The following is a 20,151-nucleotide window of genomic DNA, read 5'->3' as shown; positions in this document are numbered from 1 at the left end:
TGTAACAGCGTGAAAAGTTAGTAGGCAGATTTCTGGCGAAGTGAGAAAGAGAAGAATGCAGCCTTTGAATAAGCATGCAAGAAAAGGACAATGTGCTCGAAATCTGTCATCATGCTATCATTGGCGTCTCCGGTGCCGTCTCCTGCCATGTGAATCTACCTGTCGACAGTAGGTGGTACATACTCTAGCGCGTTGAGAGTTTGGGGTAACGCTATCAAAGTGTTACTTACCTCGCAGCTAATCTGGGACAGGGTTTGGATGATCTCCTCTTGCTTTGAGATGGTTCAGGGCAGCTGCTCTTGTAAAAGACTACTGAAATTGAAGAATGCGGACGCTTAAATCATCCATTCGCCTCCAAACGAAGTCATGGCTTTGGTTCCACCAGACTCGAAAATTTTATTCATTTCAACTTGTAATTACAACAGTTAGAGGCTTTATTTGTAGCCTTAAACTAAGAAACAAATAGGACATAAACCAGGAAACCTCATTAACTTCAAACTAACATTTTAATAATAATTAGGACTCAACTTAACCACTCACATAAAGAATGAACTCCACCATAATTTACACTGGAGAAATCTATTAAGGCTTCCCAGAGTAAAAATGACACCTAATTAAACATCAACTCAAACTAAGGTATCCAAACACAGCAAGGAATCACACATAAATAAGGACTCGACAATGACTCACAACACACTGATCAAAGGAGAAAATAAAAATAGATCTAGAGTCCCAAGTGTTGTGGCCGGCACGACCCATAAAAAAACTCCCGTAGTGTAAGAATGCTACAAATGAAGCCTTCAAGCATTCTATTTAAAAAACCCTTTGGTAAATTGAATTTGATACGCTCGTGCTAAAAGTTAGTAAAAAAGATTAAACCTCGAATTATTTAGTGCAGTGGAGGAAATTATTGTGCAACAAATAAAGTTAGCGAAGCGAGAACGAGAAGAATGTAGTCTTTGAATACGCATGCAAGAGCAAGACAAGGACAACGTGCTCAAAATCTGTCGTCATGCTATCATGGGCGTCTCCGGTTCCATCTCCTGCCGTGTGATTCTTCTAGCCAACAGCTGGTGGTACATACTTTAGCGCGTAGAGAGCTTGCAGGATAGTGCTTTCAAAGTGTTACTTACCTTATAACTAATCCAGGAAAGGGTTTGGGATGGTCACCGCTTACTTTGAGATGGTTGAGGGCAGCTACTCCTGTAAAAGACTGCTGAAATTGAAGAAAAGCGAACTCTTAAATCATATATTCGCCTCCATAGGAAGCCACGACTTTAGTTCCACTAGACTCAAAATTTTTATTCAATTCCACTTGCAATTACAGCAGTTGGAGGCATTATTTGTGGCCTTAAACTGAGAAACAAAGAGGACTAAAACTAGGAAACCTCATTAACTTCATACTAACAATCTAATAATAATTAGGACTTAGCTTAACCACTCACATAAAAAAAGAACTCCATAATTTACTCTCGAGAAATAGGCTTAGGCTTCTCAGAGTAAAAATGACACCTGGTTAAACATCAACTCAAACTAGGGGATCCAAACACAACAAGAGATCCCAACTTAATAACGATTCGGTATAAATCATAACCCACTAACAAACGAGAAAATAAAAATCATCTAGAGTCCGGACAAAGAACTAGAATCTATAGGACCAAACCTAGGACACCACCAATCATGCAAGATTACAAAAGAAAACCCTAGTCAGGGATCCAAGGATTTGGAGAAGTACCCAAAAGCCCCGTGGAGCCATAGCAAATTGTTTACATTTTTTTCCTCCTTTTTGAGCGTGCATCTCCTGAAGAATGTCGCTATCATTTGATTTAATGAATCCTCTCGAGTTCTTCGTTTTAAACTCATCCTCGAATTTTGTAGTCATGTGGGGAGGGAAACACAAGTGTTGTGGCCGGCATGATCCTAGAAAAAATAACTCCCATAGTGTAGGATGCAAGAAATGAAGCCTTCAAGCTTTGTGTTTAAAGAACCCTGAGGTACGTTGAATTTGATATGTTCGTGCTAAAAGTTAGTAGAAAAGATTAAACCTCAAATTATTTAGTGCAGTAGAGGAAACATCTATTGTGCAACAATGTCAAAAGTTAGTACGCAGACTTATGGCGAACTGAGAACGAGAACAATGTAGTCTTTGAATACGCATGCAAGACAAGGACAACGTGCTCGAAATCTATCGTCGTGCTATCATGGGTGTCTCCGGTTCCGTCTCCTGTCGTGTGATTCTTCTAGCCGATAGCTTGTGGTACATACTTTAGCACGTGGAGAGCTTGCAGGATAGCACTTTCAAAGTGTTACTTACCTTGTAGCTAATTCAGGACAAGGTTTGGGATGGTTTCCCATTACTTTGAGATGGTTGAGGGCAGCTACTCCTGTAAAAGACTGCTGAAATTGAAGAAACGCGAACTCTTAAATCATCTATTCACCTCCAAAGGAAGCCACGGCTTTGGTTCCACCAGACTCAAAAATGTTATTCAATTCCACTTGCAATTACAGCAGTTGGAGGCGTTATTTGTATCCTTAAACTTAGAAACAAAGAGGACTAAAACTTGGAAACCTCATTAACTTCAAACTAACAATCTAATAAAAATTAGGACTTAGCTTAACCAGTCACATAAAAAAAGAACTCCACCATAATTACTCTCGAGAAATCTGCTTAGGCTTCTCAGAGTAACAATGACACCTAGTTAAACATCAACTCAAACTAAGGGATCCAAACACAACAAGAGATCCCACCTTAATAACGACTCGGCAATAAATCACAACCCACTGACAAACGAGAAAAGTTAGTAGAAAAGATTAAACCTAGAATTTTCTAGTGCAATGGAGGAAACATCTATTGTGCAACAGCGTGAAAAGTTAGTAGGCAGATTTCAGCGAAGTGAGAACGAGAAGAATGTAGTCTTTGAATAAGTATACAAGACAAGGACAATGCGCTCGAAATCTGTCATATGCTATCATGGGCTTCTCCGGTGCCGGCTCCGGCCGGTGAATCATCCCGCCGACGGTAGGTGGTACATACTCAGCGCATAGAGAGCTTATAGGGTAATCCTTTCAAAGTGTTACACCTTGCAGCTAATATGGGACTGGGTTTGGGATGGCTCTGCTACTTTGAGACAGTTGAGGGCAGCTGTAAAAGCGCTGAAATTGAAGAACGTGAACTTTTGAATCATTTATTCGCCTCCGGAGGAAGCCACAACTTTGGTTCCTCCAACTCGAAAATTTTATTCAATTCAACTTGCAATTCCGTAGTTAGGGGCTTTTTTTTTGTAGCCTTAAACTAAGAAACAAATAGGACTAAAACTAGGAAACCTAATTAACTTCAAACTGACATTCTAATAGTAAATAGGACTCTAACTTGACTAACAACCACTCGCATAACAAAAAAACTCCACCATAATTTACTCTGGAGAAATCTACTTAGGCTTCTAAGAATAAAAATAACTCCTAGTTAAAGAACAACTCAAACTAGGGGATCCCAACACAACAAGAAATCACACCTAAATAAGGACACGACAATAACTCACAACACACTAAACAAATGAGAAAATAAAAATAGATCTATAGTATCAACAACGAACTAGAATCTATGGGAACCAGACCTAGGACACCACCAATTATGCAAAATTACAACGATATGCTAGTTAGGGATCCTAGGGTTCGGAGAAGTAACCACAAGCCCCGTCGAGCCGTAGGAAACGGTTTACATTTACTTCCTACATCTTGAAGCGTTCATCTCCTGAAGAATGTGGCTATCATTTGATTTTAATGAATCCTCTCAAGATCTTTGGTGTGAACTCGTCCTCGAATATTTAAGTCATGTGGGGAGAGAAACACGTGTTGCGGCTGGCACGATCCCATAAAAAAAATCCCGCAGCATAAGAATGCTAAAAATGAACCCTTGAGGCTTTCTTTTTAAAGAACCCCGAGGTATGTTGAATTTGATATGCTCGTGCTCAAAGTTACTAAAAAGATTAAACTCTGAGGCAGTTTCAATGTTTGAAGCCTACAACCAGATGGTTGCAAGTGTGCAAAGGCTTGCCCCACTAAAAGGGCATTTCGTTTGCATTAAGTTAACATTTTATCACTTGCTAGGTGAGTCAGTTTCACTTTCAATGACCTAATGGTTTGAAATGGAAAAGATCACCTAATTCATATACAATATCTAGCCCAAATGAAGACATTGTGCAATTATATTTCCATGCATATAACCCTACCATTCTACCCTGCATCTACAATTAATGAAGTTGCAGTAAAAGAAATCGGTGAAATATAAAAGTAACTAATTATTTCAAATCTCAGACGTACTTACCCCCATCAACCATCAGATGACACCTTAGAGGCTGGAGAACGCCATATTATGCCAAGCTTGACAGCAATCTAGATAAGGTAAAAAGCCATTTGAGCACTTGTCACTCTTTTTCTTTTTTTTGGGTACCCATTTTGGTGCTTCACTGAGAAAAGAAGATAGGAATCTGGCATGACAAGTGGAGAAAGAAAGAAATAAAGGTAAGGCACATCAAAATGCAGATATGGGTACCGTATTGACAGACCCAAGTCCCAACATTCCTTTACAACTAATTTACATGGGTTGACAACAATCCTTCTTAAGCTTTAATTAATAGTAATCTCCAAGAGTTCTCAAACAAAAATAGAGATGCAAATAAAAGGTACAAGTCAGCAACAGTCAAGGCTGTCATTTGAACCAAGGTAAAACATTCAGATTTTCATGGAATTCCAACAACTTCAAAACCGGAATATTTTGGTAAACTTCATACATAATCGAATATTCATTTTGTGTGCTGTGAGAAATACTTCACCAAATTTCTAAAGGCCTAAGCCAAGCATGCCTATCTTAGTTGCCTCGTCAAGGATAATTCCCGTATTGATTACTTTCTATATCCCATTTCTTAGATGCCCAAACTACTCTTCTAAATCATAGCCAACTGTAACTCTCTAAACCATATACTGATCACACAATGTTTCAAACCACCACTCCATTTCATCGATCCAACTTCCACGTGTAAACATCATTACAACCTTCTTTATTTAAAATTGACCCAAGATATCTAGGTTAATCACTTTATTCATTATTCACCACTTGTTATCCATTTAGTGGAGCCAAAGTTACACACCATAAACTGTCTTCAATCTACTACTCTTAAAACCTCTAGAAGGTTGAGCCATGGTGGGAGATCTCACGAGATATCTCATTTTTTCACCTTGGCGAGATGAGATGGAGGGCGAGAGCAAAGAGTTGGGATATCTCGCTCGAGATCTCGCCATATCTCGCCCGGATCTCATTTGGAACTCTCAATTTTTACCTTTTTTGTGGAATTTGGCTAAATTTTCACTTGCAACTACTCTTAGCACATCTACAACAAGGAAGATCAATCATTCTCTACTTGTCTTATGAATTTATGATTTAATGACTTATATAGAACTTCTAATGGTTGTATAATTATTTTATTCTTGAAAATTGAGATTGTGATACTCATATGGATGGAATTTTGATAACATTTAAGTTAGTTGATGCATTTGATATACTTGCTTTTCATTTATATGTCTTAAAGGTTCTATATTACATGTTGTATAACATTGCATTCCCTAATCCTACTACATTTTGGTTTCACACTATGGGTAGACTTAGAAATCATACATAGGGTTGTTTCTAACAAATCCAAGGCCACCAACGTGTTCAAAAGGCCTTAAATAAGCTAAATACCAAGTTTCAACCCAATTGGGACCCTAAAACCCACCGAGTTGACGCCAAAAAATTGTATATCTCGACCAAGATCTCACCGAGATGGTCGAGATCTCTCTTTTTCAAGGTGGTGAGATCTTTCTCGAGAGCGAAATCTTCTACCATGGGTTGAGCCCTATAACTCCAAAATTGGAATTCATCCTTGCTGGTCTCATTAAACAAAACAAAAGCATCAGCAAAAGCCATACAAAACATAACCTCCTTGGACACTCCAACTTAAGTCATCAATGATAAATGTGAATTCATCCTAAATAGCTCTCTAAGAAACCAGATGTTAGTATGTTACTCTGCCCTAGTTCAGATTACATATATGCCACTCAGAATGGGCAGATATAACAGGGATTCAGGGAATGCGCAGCACACTAACCGTAACCCTCAATCAAAGTGTGACCCCCAAATCCCACGTGTCGCCCCTATCACCTTTTCCCTAAACTAACCCTTAAAATTTAAGAGAGCGAAATCTTCGGCAGAAACTCTCAAGAGTCATTGATTTAGGACCCATAGTTCTATTCCAAAAGCCACATTTCCTATTCAGTCCCAAAGACCCTAGAATATCCCCTTAGCCCTTAACTAAAATTCCCTTCGTCGCTTGTTTTCCTATTTTCCTGGTGGCACTAGCCCTTGTTTTCAGTCCCCATTCAAGGCTATATCAAAGGCACTTTCCATGTTTTAAACCCGCAATCCAATGATTGCAATGGTGCAACTTATACAAAGGCTGCCCTACAAAAGGAGCATTTTTCCGCATTTAGTTAAGACATTTCCCACTTGTTTAGTGGGTTGGTTTCGCTCTTGACCTATTGGCTTCAAATGGAATAGTCCAACTAATTCAGCTACATGAACAAGCCCAAATGTAAACATTCTTTATGCAACTACATTTCCATGCATATGCTTAGAATTATACCTTGTATCTACAAATTAAGGAGCTGCGATAATAGAGATTAAACCAGCAGGATATCCAACTAACTAATTGCTTCAAATCTCAAATGTACCTGACTTGCAAACCATCAAGTGATCCAGATAATACAACCTCCAAGGCTAAGGAATGCCATATTAGGTCAGCAATATGGAGAGGGGTAAAAAGCCTCTAATCACCATCAAGCCTCCTCCATTTCTTATCTAGTGTTGTTGGTGCTTCGCTAAGAATGGAAGATATGAATCAGTTATTTCTAGTGGTGAAAGAAAGAATAAAGACGATGAGCTTATAAAAGCACTTAAAAAAGCTAGATACGTCATTCCATTGAGAACAACTAATTTTGCATGGGTTGACAACAATTCGTCTTTCAGGGATTATTCAAAATCTCTGAATGTTTGAAATGACTTGAGCATCAATTTAAGTGAAAAATCAAAAACAGCTTCACATCTACTACCATAGACTGAAACTAGGTTTTCAGGTATGCTTCTCATATTTTATTTTTAAAACAAAAAGAATAAATGTATAATCCTATTAGTGCTTATTTTAATTTTTTCTTAATAAACACTCTCTTGGTACCATCCAAAATATAACACCTACATTTCTACTTGCCGCACGTACACTGCACGTGGAACTTTACTAGTAAATTGAGAAAATAAGAATCAGGAAGAAAGACCAAAAAAACAAACAGAATTCTCATTCTATATGTATGCTATAGTTGTTTAAATGTGAAGTTTCCCCTTCATCTTCACGGAATCAGATTTGGTGATCCATAGGGTAATAATACCCCATGCTTTACTTATTCATAGTTTTAAGTTTCTAGTTGTAGCTGGATTCATGGGTCTACTTTGGTTGGATTCTTTTGTTCTATTTTTCTTGAGAGATCAATTTCGTTCTTGTTTCAGATTGATATTCTGGTCACATTACTCGTACCTGATTGCTGCCGTAACCCTTCAGTAACTGCTAGTTTAATTTTTCAAGTATGATTTTCACTGTTGGGTTGGAAGTTGGAAATGGGAACCAGAAAGCCACCTAATTGTAGAATCCCAATTTTAATAAGCTCCCATAGCTACAAATCTTACCATCAGATCTCCATTTGAAGTATCTAAACCAACTAAAACTTGACATAATGAAAGAAAATCAATTTATAACAGCATTTAAATTAAGGGCAATTATAGTGGCCACCCTTTTATGTATGTAGCCGGCCCCATTTAGCCGGTATAAGGCTTCTTCTTGTTGATGTTGCATAGTGGCTCCCTTTTATTTATGCAAGTGTACACTAGTAACTCTCTATAAGTCTATATTAAGAAGTGATCTAAACCAAGGAGGATGGGATGTATGAAATTTCAGATCTTTCCAGTCTTGGGCAATATTAGGGTTTTGGGGCTTGGGTTGGATGGTTTTGAAAGGCTATGGGAATCTCTAATTGGGTAAATGTTGGTGGTCTAAGGGATCCAAGAAGATTAGGTATCTTTCCAAAACCTTGTGGTGAGAAGGAAACAGTTGCAGGGTTGGTCAAATGGGGAACTCTTGGGTGGATCTTTGAGAACCTTTCCAAGTCTTTTCTCTATTTCTTGCTTTCTTTTCTTATTCTGGTTTGCCACAAGAAACAGAGAGGCCGAGAGGTGGGGGAAGACTAAAAGGGTTATCGTAGGGCTGAGGAAGTGGGGAAATGATCCTAGAAGGATCGTAGGAGAGTGGGAAAGGGTCTTAGGGGTCTGTGCAGGGTAACGGAGGGGTCCTAGGTGGTTTGCGTTGGCAGGGGGTGGGGATTCTATCTTGTGCAGGAGCAGAACAGGGAAGGGAGGGCTGCCATAGGTTGGAAAGATGCTGGCCTTTGCTAGGATTGATCTGAGTTGAGATTTGCAGGTTGAAAACTGATGATGAATGCTGGAACTGCAGAACTGAATTGAGAAGTCTAAAAAGGAGAAATTAAGACAACCGCAGGGTTCCCCTCAAAGGAACCTGCTAATACCTCCTTGGCTGCAATACTTCAAAATTTTATTCATCAAAACTGATTTCCTGAGGTAGGCATGAGAATATATAAAATAAAATTTAAAAAAGACCTAGCTGACTTAAACTTGGAATCTTTACTAAAGTAAACAACCTCAACTGAAATAAGAAACTCTTTGGGATTCTGTAATCAGATTAGAAATCCAACTAAAACACTAATAAATGAAAAGCGACATAAAAGGAGAAAATACCCAAGGGTTGGGCTCTTGTGGCTTCTGTTGGGCCTCTTTTTGCTGTTCACATCAAAAAGTAACTAATTTAGGGATGCTAAATTAGTAACTTTTAGATACACTTCTAGCTGATCCTAAAACAGGCCCATGTCAAACCAACGAAGAACCAGACCAAGTAAACTCAACTCTAGACCTGATTTAAGCCTCTGTTCCTGAGGAAATATTTCCGCTAAAACCTCTGATTCACCTCATGAGACTCCTACATTGAATTAGTAGATCATAGACATACTCAAAGGTTGTAGTGGTGCTACTAATTACAGTTGATATCACATATGCCATAGGCCCATAACTATCATACACTGTATCAAATAGTTCATGCTTCTATGGTATAGTTCAAGAATATCCTAAAAGGTGTTGTAAGAATTGATTCCTAGACAACAAATTGGAGAAGAAAGGTGATAGGAACCTCCTAGCGACCCTGCAAAATAAGGAAGACCCAAGTAGAACACAACAAGAAAGTAAGCAATACCCTGGTTATAATGGTGCCAATTACTCCCCTACAGTAACATGCCGCCCTCAGCCAAACGCTGCCCAAAGACATATTAACCGATGCCTCTCCTCACATTTAACCCCTTATAACCCCACCAAGTGCTGACATTTATGGTAACCAAACCCCCTCTCCCCTCCACGTGTCCTGCTCCACGGCCCTGGTTATAATGGTGCCAATTACCCCCTACAGTAACATGCTGCCCTCAACCAAAGGCTGCCCAAAGACACACATATTAACCAATGCCTCTCCTCGCATTTAACCCCTTATAACCCCACCAAGTGCTGACATTTATGGTAGCCAACCCCCCTCTCCGCTCCACGTGTCCTGCTCCATGGCCCTACCAAAAGGCCTTGTGAATCTTCTATATCATTGAAAAGAATACATTTTGGCTTTCGACCGGATCTCTCCCATTCTCAAAGCTGCAAGGCAAAGCAAACATATTACAAAGCAGGAGGTCCCAAGATAACTATGTGCTCCTAATGTTGTTTAGTGTACCAAGAGGACAGGTTCTAATTCTAAATCACAATTGGATCATAACTTCTGCCTAGTTGCCATATGCAGACCAGAAGAAGTCGTAATATCAAAAATATTCAATTCAAAGTTCTTCACCGAGTGTAGATAGCAACACATATAGCATCAATAGCTGTTAAAACTTGAGAAAAGGAAGAATGAACTGAAAAGCAAATTATTTGTGAGGACATACAGACCATAGCTACATACCTCAATAACACATAAAATATCAAGACGGTGATTCTTTGACTCATCAACAGGGCCTGCATATAAGGTGACATTTAGAGTACATTCATGTGAACACTGTTTATCTAAAGCAGAAAAATTATGGAACAAACATACCAAGTAACACAAACAAGTGATGTGCAAGAGCATCAGCCATTAATTGCAAGTCATTTAGAGAATTTTTGTAATGAGAAAAAACATAAAGGGCCATCATTCTCTGCAGGGTTTAAAAAGCAAAAGAACTAAACTATATGTTAATGAACAAAAAGAATGGATATATTAGAGGCTCAACAAATGACCACAACAATACCTGCAAAAATAACTCACTGTCTTTGTGATAGGAGAAGAGTGTAATCTCTATTTACATAATACAGATCACATCCACTTGGAGGTGGCAACCAACAAGCAACAGAAGAAATATCAACAGTAATAGCGCAATCTTCTATTAGAGTTCTCCGAATTGGACAGGAGTTGACAGCTGGATCACTGGGGCTCTATGGGTGTATTGACCTCTATGGATCGGCATTTCAACGAGAATTAGCAAGAGGCCGTTCAACCACTATTAGGCCAAGCCATGGCTTCAGGTCAGGGAAGGAAAAAGAGAAACTAAATATGCTTCTAAGTAGAGTGCACTAAAGATGCCAACACCAGGCAATAGCTAACTAGTAAACTTAAATCTATAGCCATGGTATAAAGTCTTTTGGACCATGCAGATAAGCTGTGACTTTGGACCACCATGTCAAAATTTTCACCTTCTCAATATACTTAATATTGAATTCTAACCTACAGATATTAGGGATGGAGCTCGTAGCATCCAGACACAGTAAACTATGTAACCAAGATTCAATTGGATCACTAGAAGCATATCGGATAGCCTCACTGAGTTCAACCTTCTTGAAAACTCTACCTGCATCCATCCAAACATATTAATATAAGACTGTACAATTTTTGGACAATGATACATGAAAAGTATATAATTTGGTGAGACATATATATCTAACAAAATGTCCAAAAATTGAAGAGTTGCTTTCAAGCTAATGTAGTGTGCGGTACCCATTCACGGTTGTTGAGAGGAAGACCGAATATGGACCAAGCAAAGACTTTAAAAACTGGCAATGGAATTGCCGCTGCTTCATCAACAACTAACAGTTCAACTTGGGAAAGCTTTTCATGTTCATGTGGCTGCAGATACGGTTAGGAGAAAAATAAAGATTAAACAAGAAAGAAGGGGCAGAGAAGAACATTCACCAAAAAAATAGACCTGAAATGTTGATGGGAAAAGCATTCAAAATAATATGTTCCTGATGCAGTCAACCAACCTAGACAATGACTAGGAATCAAAGATCAGAATGGCAACCCCACAAGCAAGATTTGAACTATTTTCTGACAAAAAAAGGTTGACAGTTTCGGTGATCTTTGCTTTCAGCATCCTGTTCAGGAAAGAAATAAAGAATGCAGTAATGAAGAAGGATAAGAGTTAAGGAGTTGTTCTCCAACTTGTTCTACGACTGAACAATATTTATGAACAGTAACTTGGAGATAAGAAGGAGAGGGGAGAAAAGTTCACAGCTCAGATGACTCTTGAATAAGTAACTCATCAATTGGTTAATCTGATAGTTACAACTTCATATTAAAAAAACTTAAACAAGTGTATTAAGTAAATTTCAAATACTAGGAACACCTAGATATATTAAACAGCTAGCGAGCAACTTAATGGTGTAAAACACAAACAAAAGTCAGCCATACAAGATGAATAACAGCTCATAAGTGTCTATGCCTATTTGTGGATAAACTTCAATTGTTAAATGTGGCATCATGAAATAAGATCATGACATGTGTAAAACAATCGTAATATTTTTTAAAACTTCATTAATTCGTATTCACAATTCACCTGAATTGTTCACCTGTGCTGTTTGTAGATATTTATCTTCACAGTTGCCTTCTTGAACTCAGGATTGGCACTTTTCACTGCATCATAATCTAGATGCCCTGTCAAATGAATAAAATTTGAAATTAATAGGATAACAAACAAACTGAAAACACAGACACACATTTCTTCCTGAAACATAGACATTAAAAACAAAATATTCATTGTCCAGGCCATGGTGGGAGATCTCGCGAGATACCTCGCTATTTTCACATAGCGAGACGAGATGAGAGGCGAGATCTGCGAGATGGGAGATCTCGCCACATCTCGCCGAGATCTCGCCAAGATCTCGCCGCAACCATCAAAATTTGCCAGAAACTTGATTTTTTGGCGGAATTTGTTGGGGATTCAACTTCTAAACATCTTTAAGACATCTACAACATCAAATTATCATTATTCAAGCCTATTTCAACTAGATCTACAACAAAGGTAAGATTTTCCCCCAAATTTGAATTTTTTTCAAATAGAATATTCTACAATGGGTGTGTGTGTTGGTTTAGGTAGTGTAATATATGTGGTGATCCACAAGCTTTGATCTAACTTTCATGGAAACTAATTTAATGTGAAGCACTTAAACCTATATGTGACATACTATAGTGATGAGTTGACTTGGGAGTCATACATATGGGCCAATTTCGATTGAGCCCAATGTTCGAGTGATACTCTGGCTTGTCTTGTAATCTTATTACTCACATACTCTTGTGATTGTGATTGTGAACTTATAGATTATGATTTATGACTTACTAAAAGTCTAAAACTTCTTATGGTTGTAAAATTTTGAAGCCATTAAGTTCTTTGATAGTTTGATGTGTGATGTATTTAATACTTTATAGTTGATAACATGAATTACTTGATATCTCTACATTTCGGTTTTACACATAGGGTTGACTTAGAAGATGTAGTTAGGGTTATTTTCTCACAATTCTAAAGCCACCAATGTGTTCAAAAGGCCTTAAATAGACTAAATACCAAATTTCAGCCCAACCAAGGCCCTAAAACCCACCGAGATGGGTCACCGAGATTACGCCAAAATTTTGGTAGATCTCGACCGAGATCTCGCCATCTTGCTCGAGATCTCTCTATTTTGGAGTGGCGAGATCTAGCTCAAGAGCGAGATCTCCCACCATGGTTCAGGCTTTGGAAATCAACTTCTTTTGAAATCTCTTTGACAATCATTTTCTATACCTTAATCAAATGATTCTACCCTCCAATTTTTGTTCTAAGTTATAATGCAGTTCTTCCTCTTACGCTTGTTTTTCTACATTATATTTATCTCATAATGTACTTAATTCTACCAAAGCCTACTAGACATTTATAAGACAGCCAACCGAACACCACAAAAAATGCAAACACAATTCCAAGCTGGGGTGTTTACCTTACATCCAAGAGTGTCAAATCCCTTGCAAATGAACTCAAACAGAGTTTTCAAGTTTTCAGGACTAGGTGCAGTTACAAAAATATTTGAATACCTCAAGGAAAATGAAACACCATTGTCAACCAAGGAAAACCAAATAGGAACTGCACCAAACATTGTTAAGTGATTCATAATCCTTGCAACGACTAGGAATAAGCTTGACACAAATACCTTAAAGTTTGAGATTGAGAAGCCAGTATAGGAACTGCATGAAGCTTGGTGCCATTTTGACCATATATAACATGCATGACATTGTAGAGCTTGAGTTCTCATCAATATCTGGAGTTCCTTGATAGGACGGACCTGTAGAAGCACAAGAAAGAATAAACAAGAAAAAAGGGAAAATGACTTAAATATTCAATATGGTTACAATGACCAAACTGCACACTTTTCAGAAATATTGAACACAATTACAGATCGATATAAAACCAGGAAAATAAAGCATGGCAAAATACAGAAAACAACACCGCTCATGTAAGAAATCAACTTCCAGCCATACATATTACATCTTTAACCATAGTATCCCACACTACATATTTCCGTCTAAATTTTTAGATGTTTGCATTTCAATCATTTGAAATTATCAATGTTAGTCTCGTCTGCTTGTTTTTTACTGCATTATACACATGATTTTAAATCAAAGGTGCAAACAACTCCACACTCTTGTGTTTTAAAATAAAGCACAAGTTTCTAAAATTTTCAGACAGAATTTGCCCTCAAAACCTCCGCATAGTAGAATGCTTAGAAGTTATAACTTATATTAACTACTTCATTTGAAGAAAAATAAATAACTAAATAAGAAGTAGATTTACCAATGCTGGGTTTTTCACTTTAAATGCATAGCAATAAATTTGCTCTTCACTTCCTCCTTTCTTATCCACAACTGAAACTTCCCAACTGACCAATGTCTTACACAACCCTTCCCCACCCCAGCCTTATTCAATATGTGAATGGTAGTCTAAGTACTACAAAAGGAAACTCAAAAAGACCACCTTCAGTACTTGAAGATGGACCACTACCACTATTGCAGATGAAAGCATCAAAACCAGTTGCACTCAGTCCTCCTGAGAGCAGAAAAGATTGCATCTCAAACATGATCAGTGCTGTAGACAATTTGAACCCTACAATTCCAGAAGTCTTAGCAGGCCCTGCAGCATTAAAGACCACCCGACTGTTTTCAAGCAGATCTGAGTATCCAGTTCACATCAGTAACAAAAATGTGTTTCATCCTTCTGAATGATAGGAACTTATTGACGGTGTTAGGATATGATTTCTCAATGTTCCCAGATTGACATGAAGGCTTTTGGAAGCCCGATACAGAATCAATCACATTCTGAATTCTGCCTGATAGAAGACATAATCATTGTCTCATCAAATTCATGAATACCTCAATTGACAGGAAGCAATTGAATATTTTGCTACCTAATAATAAAACCCTCATGATAATAATCTTAAGATAGAGATTGTTTGGCCACTCAGGTCACAAATAAGAGTTAAAGAGACAACTATAAATTATAAATTATACTTGCTGAATTATTTTTGTTTCATGTAATTTGAAGAAAAAAAAAAAAAAAGAAAAAAAAAAAAAAAAAAAAGAAGGAAGAAGAAGATAAATTCATGATTTTTTATACAAGCTGCTCTACTGAGTATAATGAAAAGTCCAATAAAAGCAGAGTCACATCATTTGGGAAACGGGAAGCTGCATAATTCAACATATTGTCCCTCTTACCTCAGGCATTGGAAAACAACAAAATTGAAGTTGGGATAAGGCTAAAATTATCCATGTATTAAGTATTAACTCTTAAACATAAACTTGCAACCACAAAAGAAAAGGGGGGAAAATACTACCCTTAAACATACCAGTAGGATGTTGATCTTACTGGTACTGTTCCACGGTGCAAATCCCATATGACAGCTTACTGGAGCTCTAAATATTAGGAACTGTTAATTCATGAATATTGAACTGCTGTGCTATTTAACTAAGTGGTCAGTGGACTTTCTCTTCAGAAAAGGGCAGAGCATGCCAATATGATTCAGCATTAAAAGCCATAGAAGTTGGGGCAGAATAGAACATATTTTCTCCTTCCGTCAACTTTTAAGGGCCATTTTTTGAATATTAGAATTTGTCTGCTACTCTGGTGCCTGCCTTGAGTGCCTTCTGAAAAGTTATGGAGTTACCTACCCAACAAGACCGAGATCATGCAATTTGAGTAATGCCATGACAGTCATGGCTAATTTATAAAGGGCAGTTACTCTACGACGGCTTCTATTTCTTCCCTCCCCATTGGGGAATTTTCTTCCTAAATATTTGGCAGTTGTAGTTTAAGAACTTAGCTTCCTATCAGCCGTCAAAAACAACAAATATATATTAAAAATGAAAAACAAAACTGGGATCGCTACCACTTCTCCGCCTCAACCCCTCCAGAGGCACACAGCAAAAGAGGAAAATTTAGTAAATAGACAAACAGAGATCACACCAGCAATGCAAGTTCAGGACCAGTCAACTATTTATATGAAAAATAAAATAAAATAAACATGGAAAAGCAGACATTTCAGATATACGTTAGGAATTTCAGGTGAGAAAGCAAATGAAAACAGATCAAAAAGCTTCAAACCCCATTTCTCATCAAACCTTCAAATCCATTCGATTGATCAAACCTCGAAAAATGATCAAGCCCCCAATCCACGAAACCTTAACTCACCTAAAAGGCAACTTGATATCAAAATCTGGTACTCGATCAAAGAAGGAAACTATATCCAACTTCCAGTTGCAGTCAAATAAAATAGGGAGCTGATGAGATGAGACTAACCGTAGTAGCTTTTGAGGGAAGGTCTTTCAGTTGTTCTGCTTCACACCGAAGAAGAATAGCTCTGCAGAGGGGAAGCAGAACAACCGAAAGACCCGGAGTGACTTGCTAGGAGTTTAATTGGGGTAACCCTAGAGCCGTTCCTCCTACACCTTCTACTCTGAGTACTTGATGGGGTTGGAGTCGCATCCATGGCACTTATTGGCACCAAATCGAGAGGACAGTGGAGAAGGTGTGAGAGCTGTGCGTGTTCGTCTTTTGCAATTAGGGTTGCCGCCAGGAGATGAGAAGGTGTTACAATCGCACTTGAGTATGAATCATTCGGAGAAGAAGGCCCTACAATCGATATTATCCTGGAAAAAAAAAACAATGTTTAGAACTAAGAAGTCAACCATATCAAACGAAACAGCATTGTCATTAGATTTCACAATGAGAAGATGTCGAGGATAGTGTTCGCACCGCTCTGGTGTTGTTGCAAGTAGAATCAGAAGAACACAAGGGTTTGTCAACTAAGTTGCTCCTAACACCATTGAAATTAACAGGAAACAAAATGAAACAAAATCCGACAGAACGACAAATCTACAATCCTAGCAAGTAAACAAATGAAGAGTGAGAGCATCAGAAAAACTTAGTGGCTCGTGAGACGATCTCCACTTTCTCTGACAGAGATCACAAGCTCTTGTACTTTGATCTCGCTCATAGGGTTGGAAAGCTCTTCCTTTGAAGCCATAGCTTGCTGTAACTGAGCCCCCATAGCATTAGACGATTGCTTTACCCAAAAAGAAAAAGGCATTAGTCGTTTGGTACAAGCATGGTAACCACTTCAACGTTTCTTCTTCCTCAACTTTTCTTCTTCCTTTATTGCTAAAAAAATTAAGTGACGTTTCTTCTTCCGTGGTTGGGAGTTGTTTCACCCATTGTATTTATTTTTATTAGGAAATAAATGTTTTTAATTAATTTGTTTAATTGACAATTATAGACATCATTTATTAGTAATACAAATGTCTAACTGGTTGAATATAGAGGGATATACAAGGAAAACGAAATATAGTCATGTCTTTTGAATTCATACTTTTATAATAGTATATTATAATAATAGTAGTATGATTTGTTTAATTGACAATTATAGACATCATTTATTAGTAATACAAATGTCTAACTGATTGAATATAGAGGGGTATAGAAGGAAAACGAAATGTAGTCGTGTCCTTTTATTAGTAATACAAATGTCTAACTGATTGAATTTAGAGGGGTATAGAAGGAGAAAAAAAATGTAGCCGTGTCCTTTGAGTTCATACTTTTATAATAACTAGTAATAATGCACGTGCATATGCACCTGTGATGTGTTATCCGAAATCATTTCTCACGATTGAACTATAGGTAAGTAGTAGATTAATTATTTTTAAAGGAAGAAGAAGACACTGAGTTTGATCTGAATTAATATTGTCAAATAGAGACAAATAGAGAAGAAAACAGATATATGCACAAGTATATATACATTTGACCTCTTAGCATCTCAAACAAAACAGCAGTTTCTGCCTTTGCAGGTGTCTTCCCTTTCCTGTCGGTGATAATCTCTACCCCAAATAGGGGGGGTGACTTGGGGTAGAGGTGAGCCAAAGAAAATGAATCCCTTGTGAGATAATCAGACATCTACAAAAGCCTATTAAATTATGACATATGGTACCAAGAAATTGCAGCCGATGAAACTATATACATGCAATTCAAAACAATGTGATGAAATTAGCCACACAAAAATTGGATAGGACCAAAATGGCCTTAACATTTGGTTCAGGAACGCCCGGTAAGGGCTGATTGGTCACCTGGTACTAGCAGGACTATGGTAGGTCTCATGTCAAAATATGCAAAGCTTATTAGTATGAACTGCAGAACAGGATTGGTTTTTTCATTAATTTGATTGGGAATCCACCATATAGTGATGGACTACATGGAGGAGAGGTGGAAAGATAATACAAGCTAAAGGTTAATCGAAAGAAACCTTAGATCAAGTAGTCTCATTGGACATTGGGAGGGGTGGATGGAAAATCATTAATTGATCCTTTTTTGGAAGGGGGGGGTTTAAAATTCACCCTTAAACCAAAATAAAACCCCAATGCTATCAACCATCTCAGATTCTGAACCCTTGACAACGATCACTCTTCTTTGCCACTTTAAAACCTACCCTCTTATCCATTTCATGAAACAAAACCCTAAAACCCAAAAATTAATTCAAACCAAATTTTCTAGCTTTGAATTCCAAAAAACAACCAAGAATGAGAATGACCTAAATTAACCCTCCCCTAGATAGCTTGCATGTCAAAAACCATAATGAGGACAATTTTTCACTACAAAATCAATAATTGGATCCATCTTGATTATAGGGACTTAACCTTGTTATGAATAATCTTACCAAGATATGAGATGCTATCACTGGGTAAACAATAGTTCAGATCAACAAAAGAAGTGGAAGGTGGAATTGAGTACTTCCAAGTGTTTAGAGTTTCTCAAATCAAGTGTACCAGAGCTGCCACCATGATATGCATTTCTAAGGGCTATCATACCAAGATTACCACTATATAGTCGAGCCATCAAGCATCGCTAATTCATTTGCCTCGGTTCCGGAATTGACAAAATATACAACTCGCATTTTGTTCAAGGCTTAATTAGTAGTAGCATAATCTCTTCTTCTAATAGCATCACATATCCCTAGGTATAACTAAGCGACCATTATGGTTGCGGGACTCCAATAGGTTTAAGGCGACACAAAAATATGAAGAATCTATATTGGTAACTAATGAACAGTCCACTCTTCTTTAATGCTAAATTTCCATTACATATACTTTCTTGCACAACACATACTAAAATGCTTACATGCCGCCCTCAACTCCAATAGTAAGTTCTTAACCAATGCTTCAAAAAGATATCGTTAACTTTGATCAAAATTTATACCCATCTATTAATAAACTTTCTAACATGCGGTTAGCATGTAGTGATCAAGCAAGTGGGGCTCATGACACCTAAACCCTATTGGGAGAGACATGGTAGTTAATTCCTTCATCCTCACCTCCGAAAAAAAGAGAGACCGGTATCACAATGTAACAAAGAAAAATGTCTATATAGAAAGAGAAGGCAAGTGCGGAATTATGATTATGGCAACTAACATTATCTCGGGTGTAATTAAACAATGTTTCAATCATCATTTATTCAAACTATGGTAACATCCGAACCGATCATCTTAACTCTATATACAAAACCTCGAGGATATAAACATAAGCTGAGACAAACTGAACTATGGAAACCAAAAAGGGTTAACGATTCAAACTAACTAAAACTCAACCAGTCATAACTCCTGAAAACATACAACAAGAGGGGGATCACGAAAATGGCCACCATGAAGACTAATCTTGAAAGTCTTCAATTTGTTTGCATATTTAATTCAACATTAAAAATAGTAGTAGAAATTTTCGGGTATTATAACCAATTGTTCGACTCCCACGCAATCCCGTGCAATTAAGAAGAAGTTTAACTTCACAAAGCAGTGAAGAAGCTACTCGATCCAAATTGCAGAGTAGAAAAGCAGAGGAACTCAAAACTACAATCAGCCAACGCTTGGGAAAATGCTCCCACCGAAGAATCCTCTACAATGGTAGCATCATTGGGATAATCTATAAACTTAGCAAAGATCCGATGCCGAGTATGCGCTCCGACTCGACATCAACCCAAACCTCTACCGATTTTCCTCGGGCAAAAGCTCTCGAACGAACACTGGACTTACCGATTGAACATTCAAATTGGAGAACCGATGAACAGTCCTTCTACTAACCCTATAAGTATCGTAGTTCTTGTTCT

The 20,151-nt window shown here is 37.7% G+C and overlaps 1 protein-coding gene across 5 annotated transcripts in view; it reads right to left on the bottom strand.

Moving 5' to 3' along the window:
- The window catches only part of LOC149020789 (RNA cytidine acetyltransferase 1-like), a 49,306-nt gene extending 32,127 nt beyond the window's left edge, over positions 1-17,179 (bottom strand). Inside the window, exons 1-7 of one of the 5 annotated variants that reach the window (XR_016172248.1) lie at positions 16,762-17,179; positions 16,128-16,655; positions 13,667-13,798; positions 12,046-12,143; positions 10,140-11,584; positions 6,766-6,912; positions 4,443-4,487 (exon numbers count right to left, since the gene is read on the bottom strand). Coding sequence is in view for 1 of the 5 variants with exons in the window: in XM_089148998.1 (XP_089005124.1) it covers positions 10,140-10,192; positions 10,272-10,368 (150 nt within the window). In the remaining 4 variants the exon portion in view is untranslated. Of the gene's footprint in view, positions 1-4,442; positions 4,488-5,323; positions 6,913-10,139; positions 11,585-12,045; positions 12,144-13,666; positions 13,799-16,127; positions 16,656-16,761 lie in introns of those variants that run through there. The other 4 variants (XR_016172249.1, XM_089148998.1, XR_016172247.1 and 1 more) reach the window with 4 other exon arrangements.
- Between the last annotated feature and the right edge of the window lie 2,972 nt (positions 17,180-20,151).

Source organism: Hakea prostrata, chromosome 3 (genome assembly GCF_041222555.1).
Source record: "Hakea prostrata isolate BN-2017 chromosome 3, UWA_Hpros_2, whole genome shotgun sequence".
NCBI lineage: Eukaryota > Viridiplantae > Streptophyta > Magnoliopsida > Proteales > Proteaceae > Hakea > Hakea prostrata.
The sequence above is the reverse complement of the archived record's forward strand: the minus strand, read 5'-3'. Positions and strand labels throughout refer to the sequence as shown.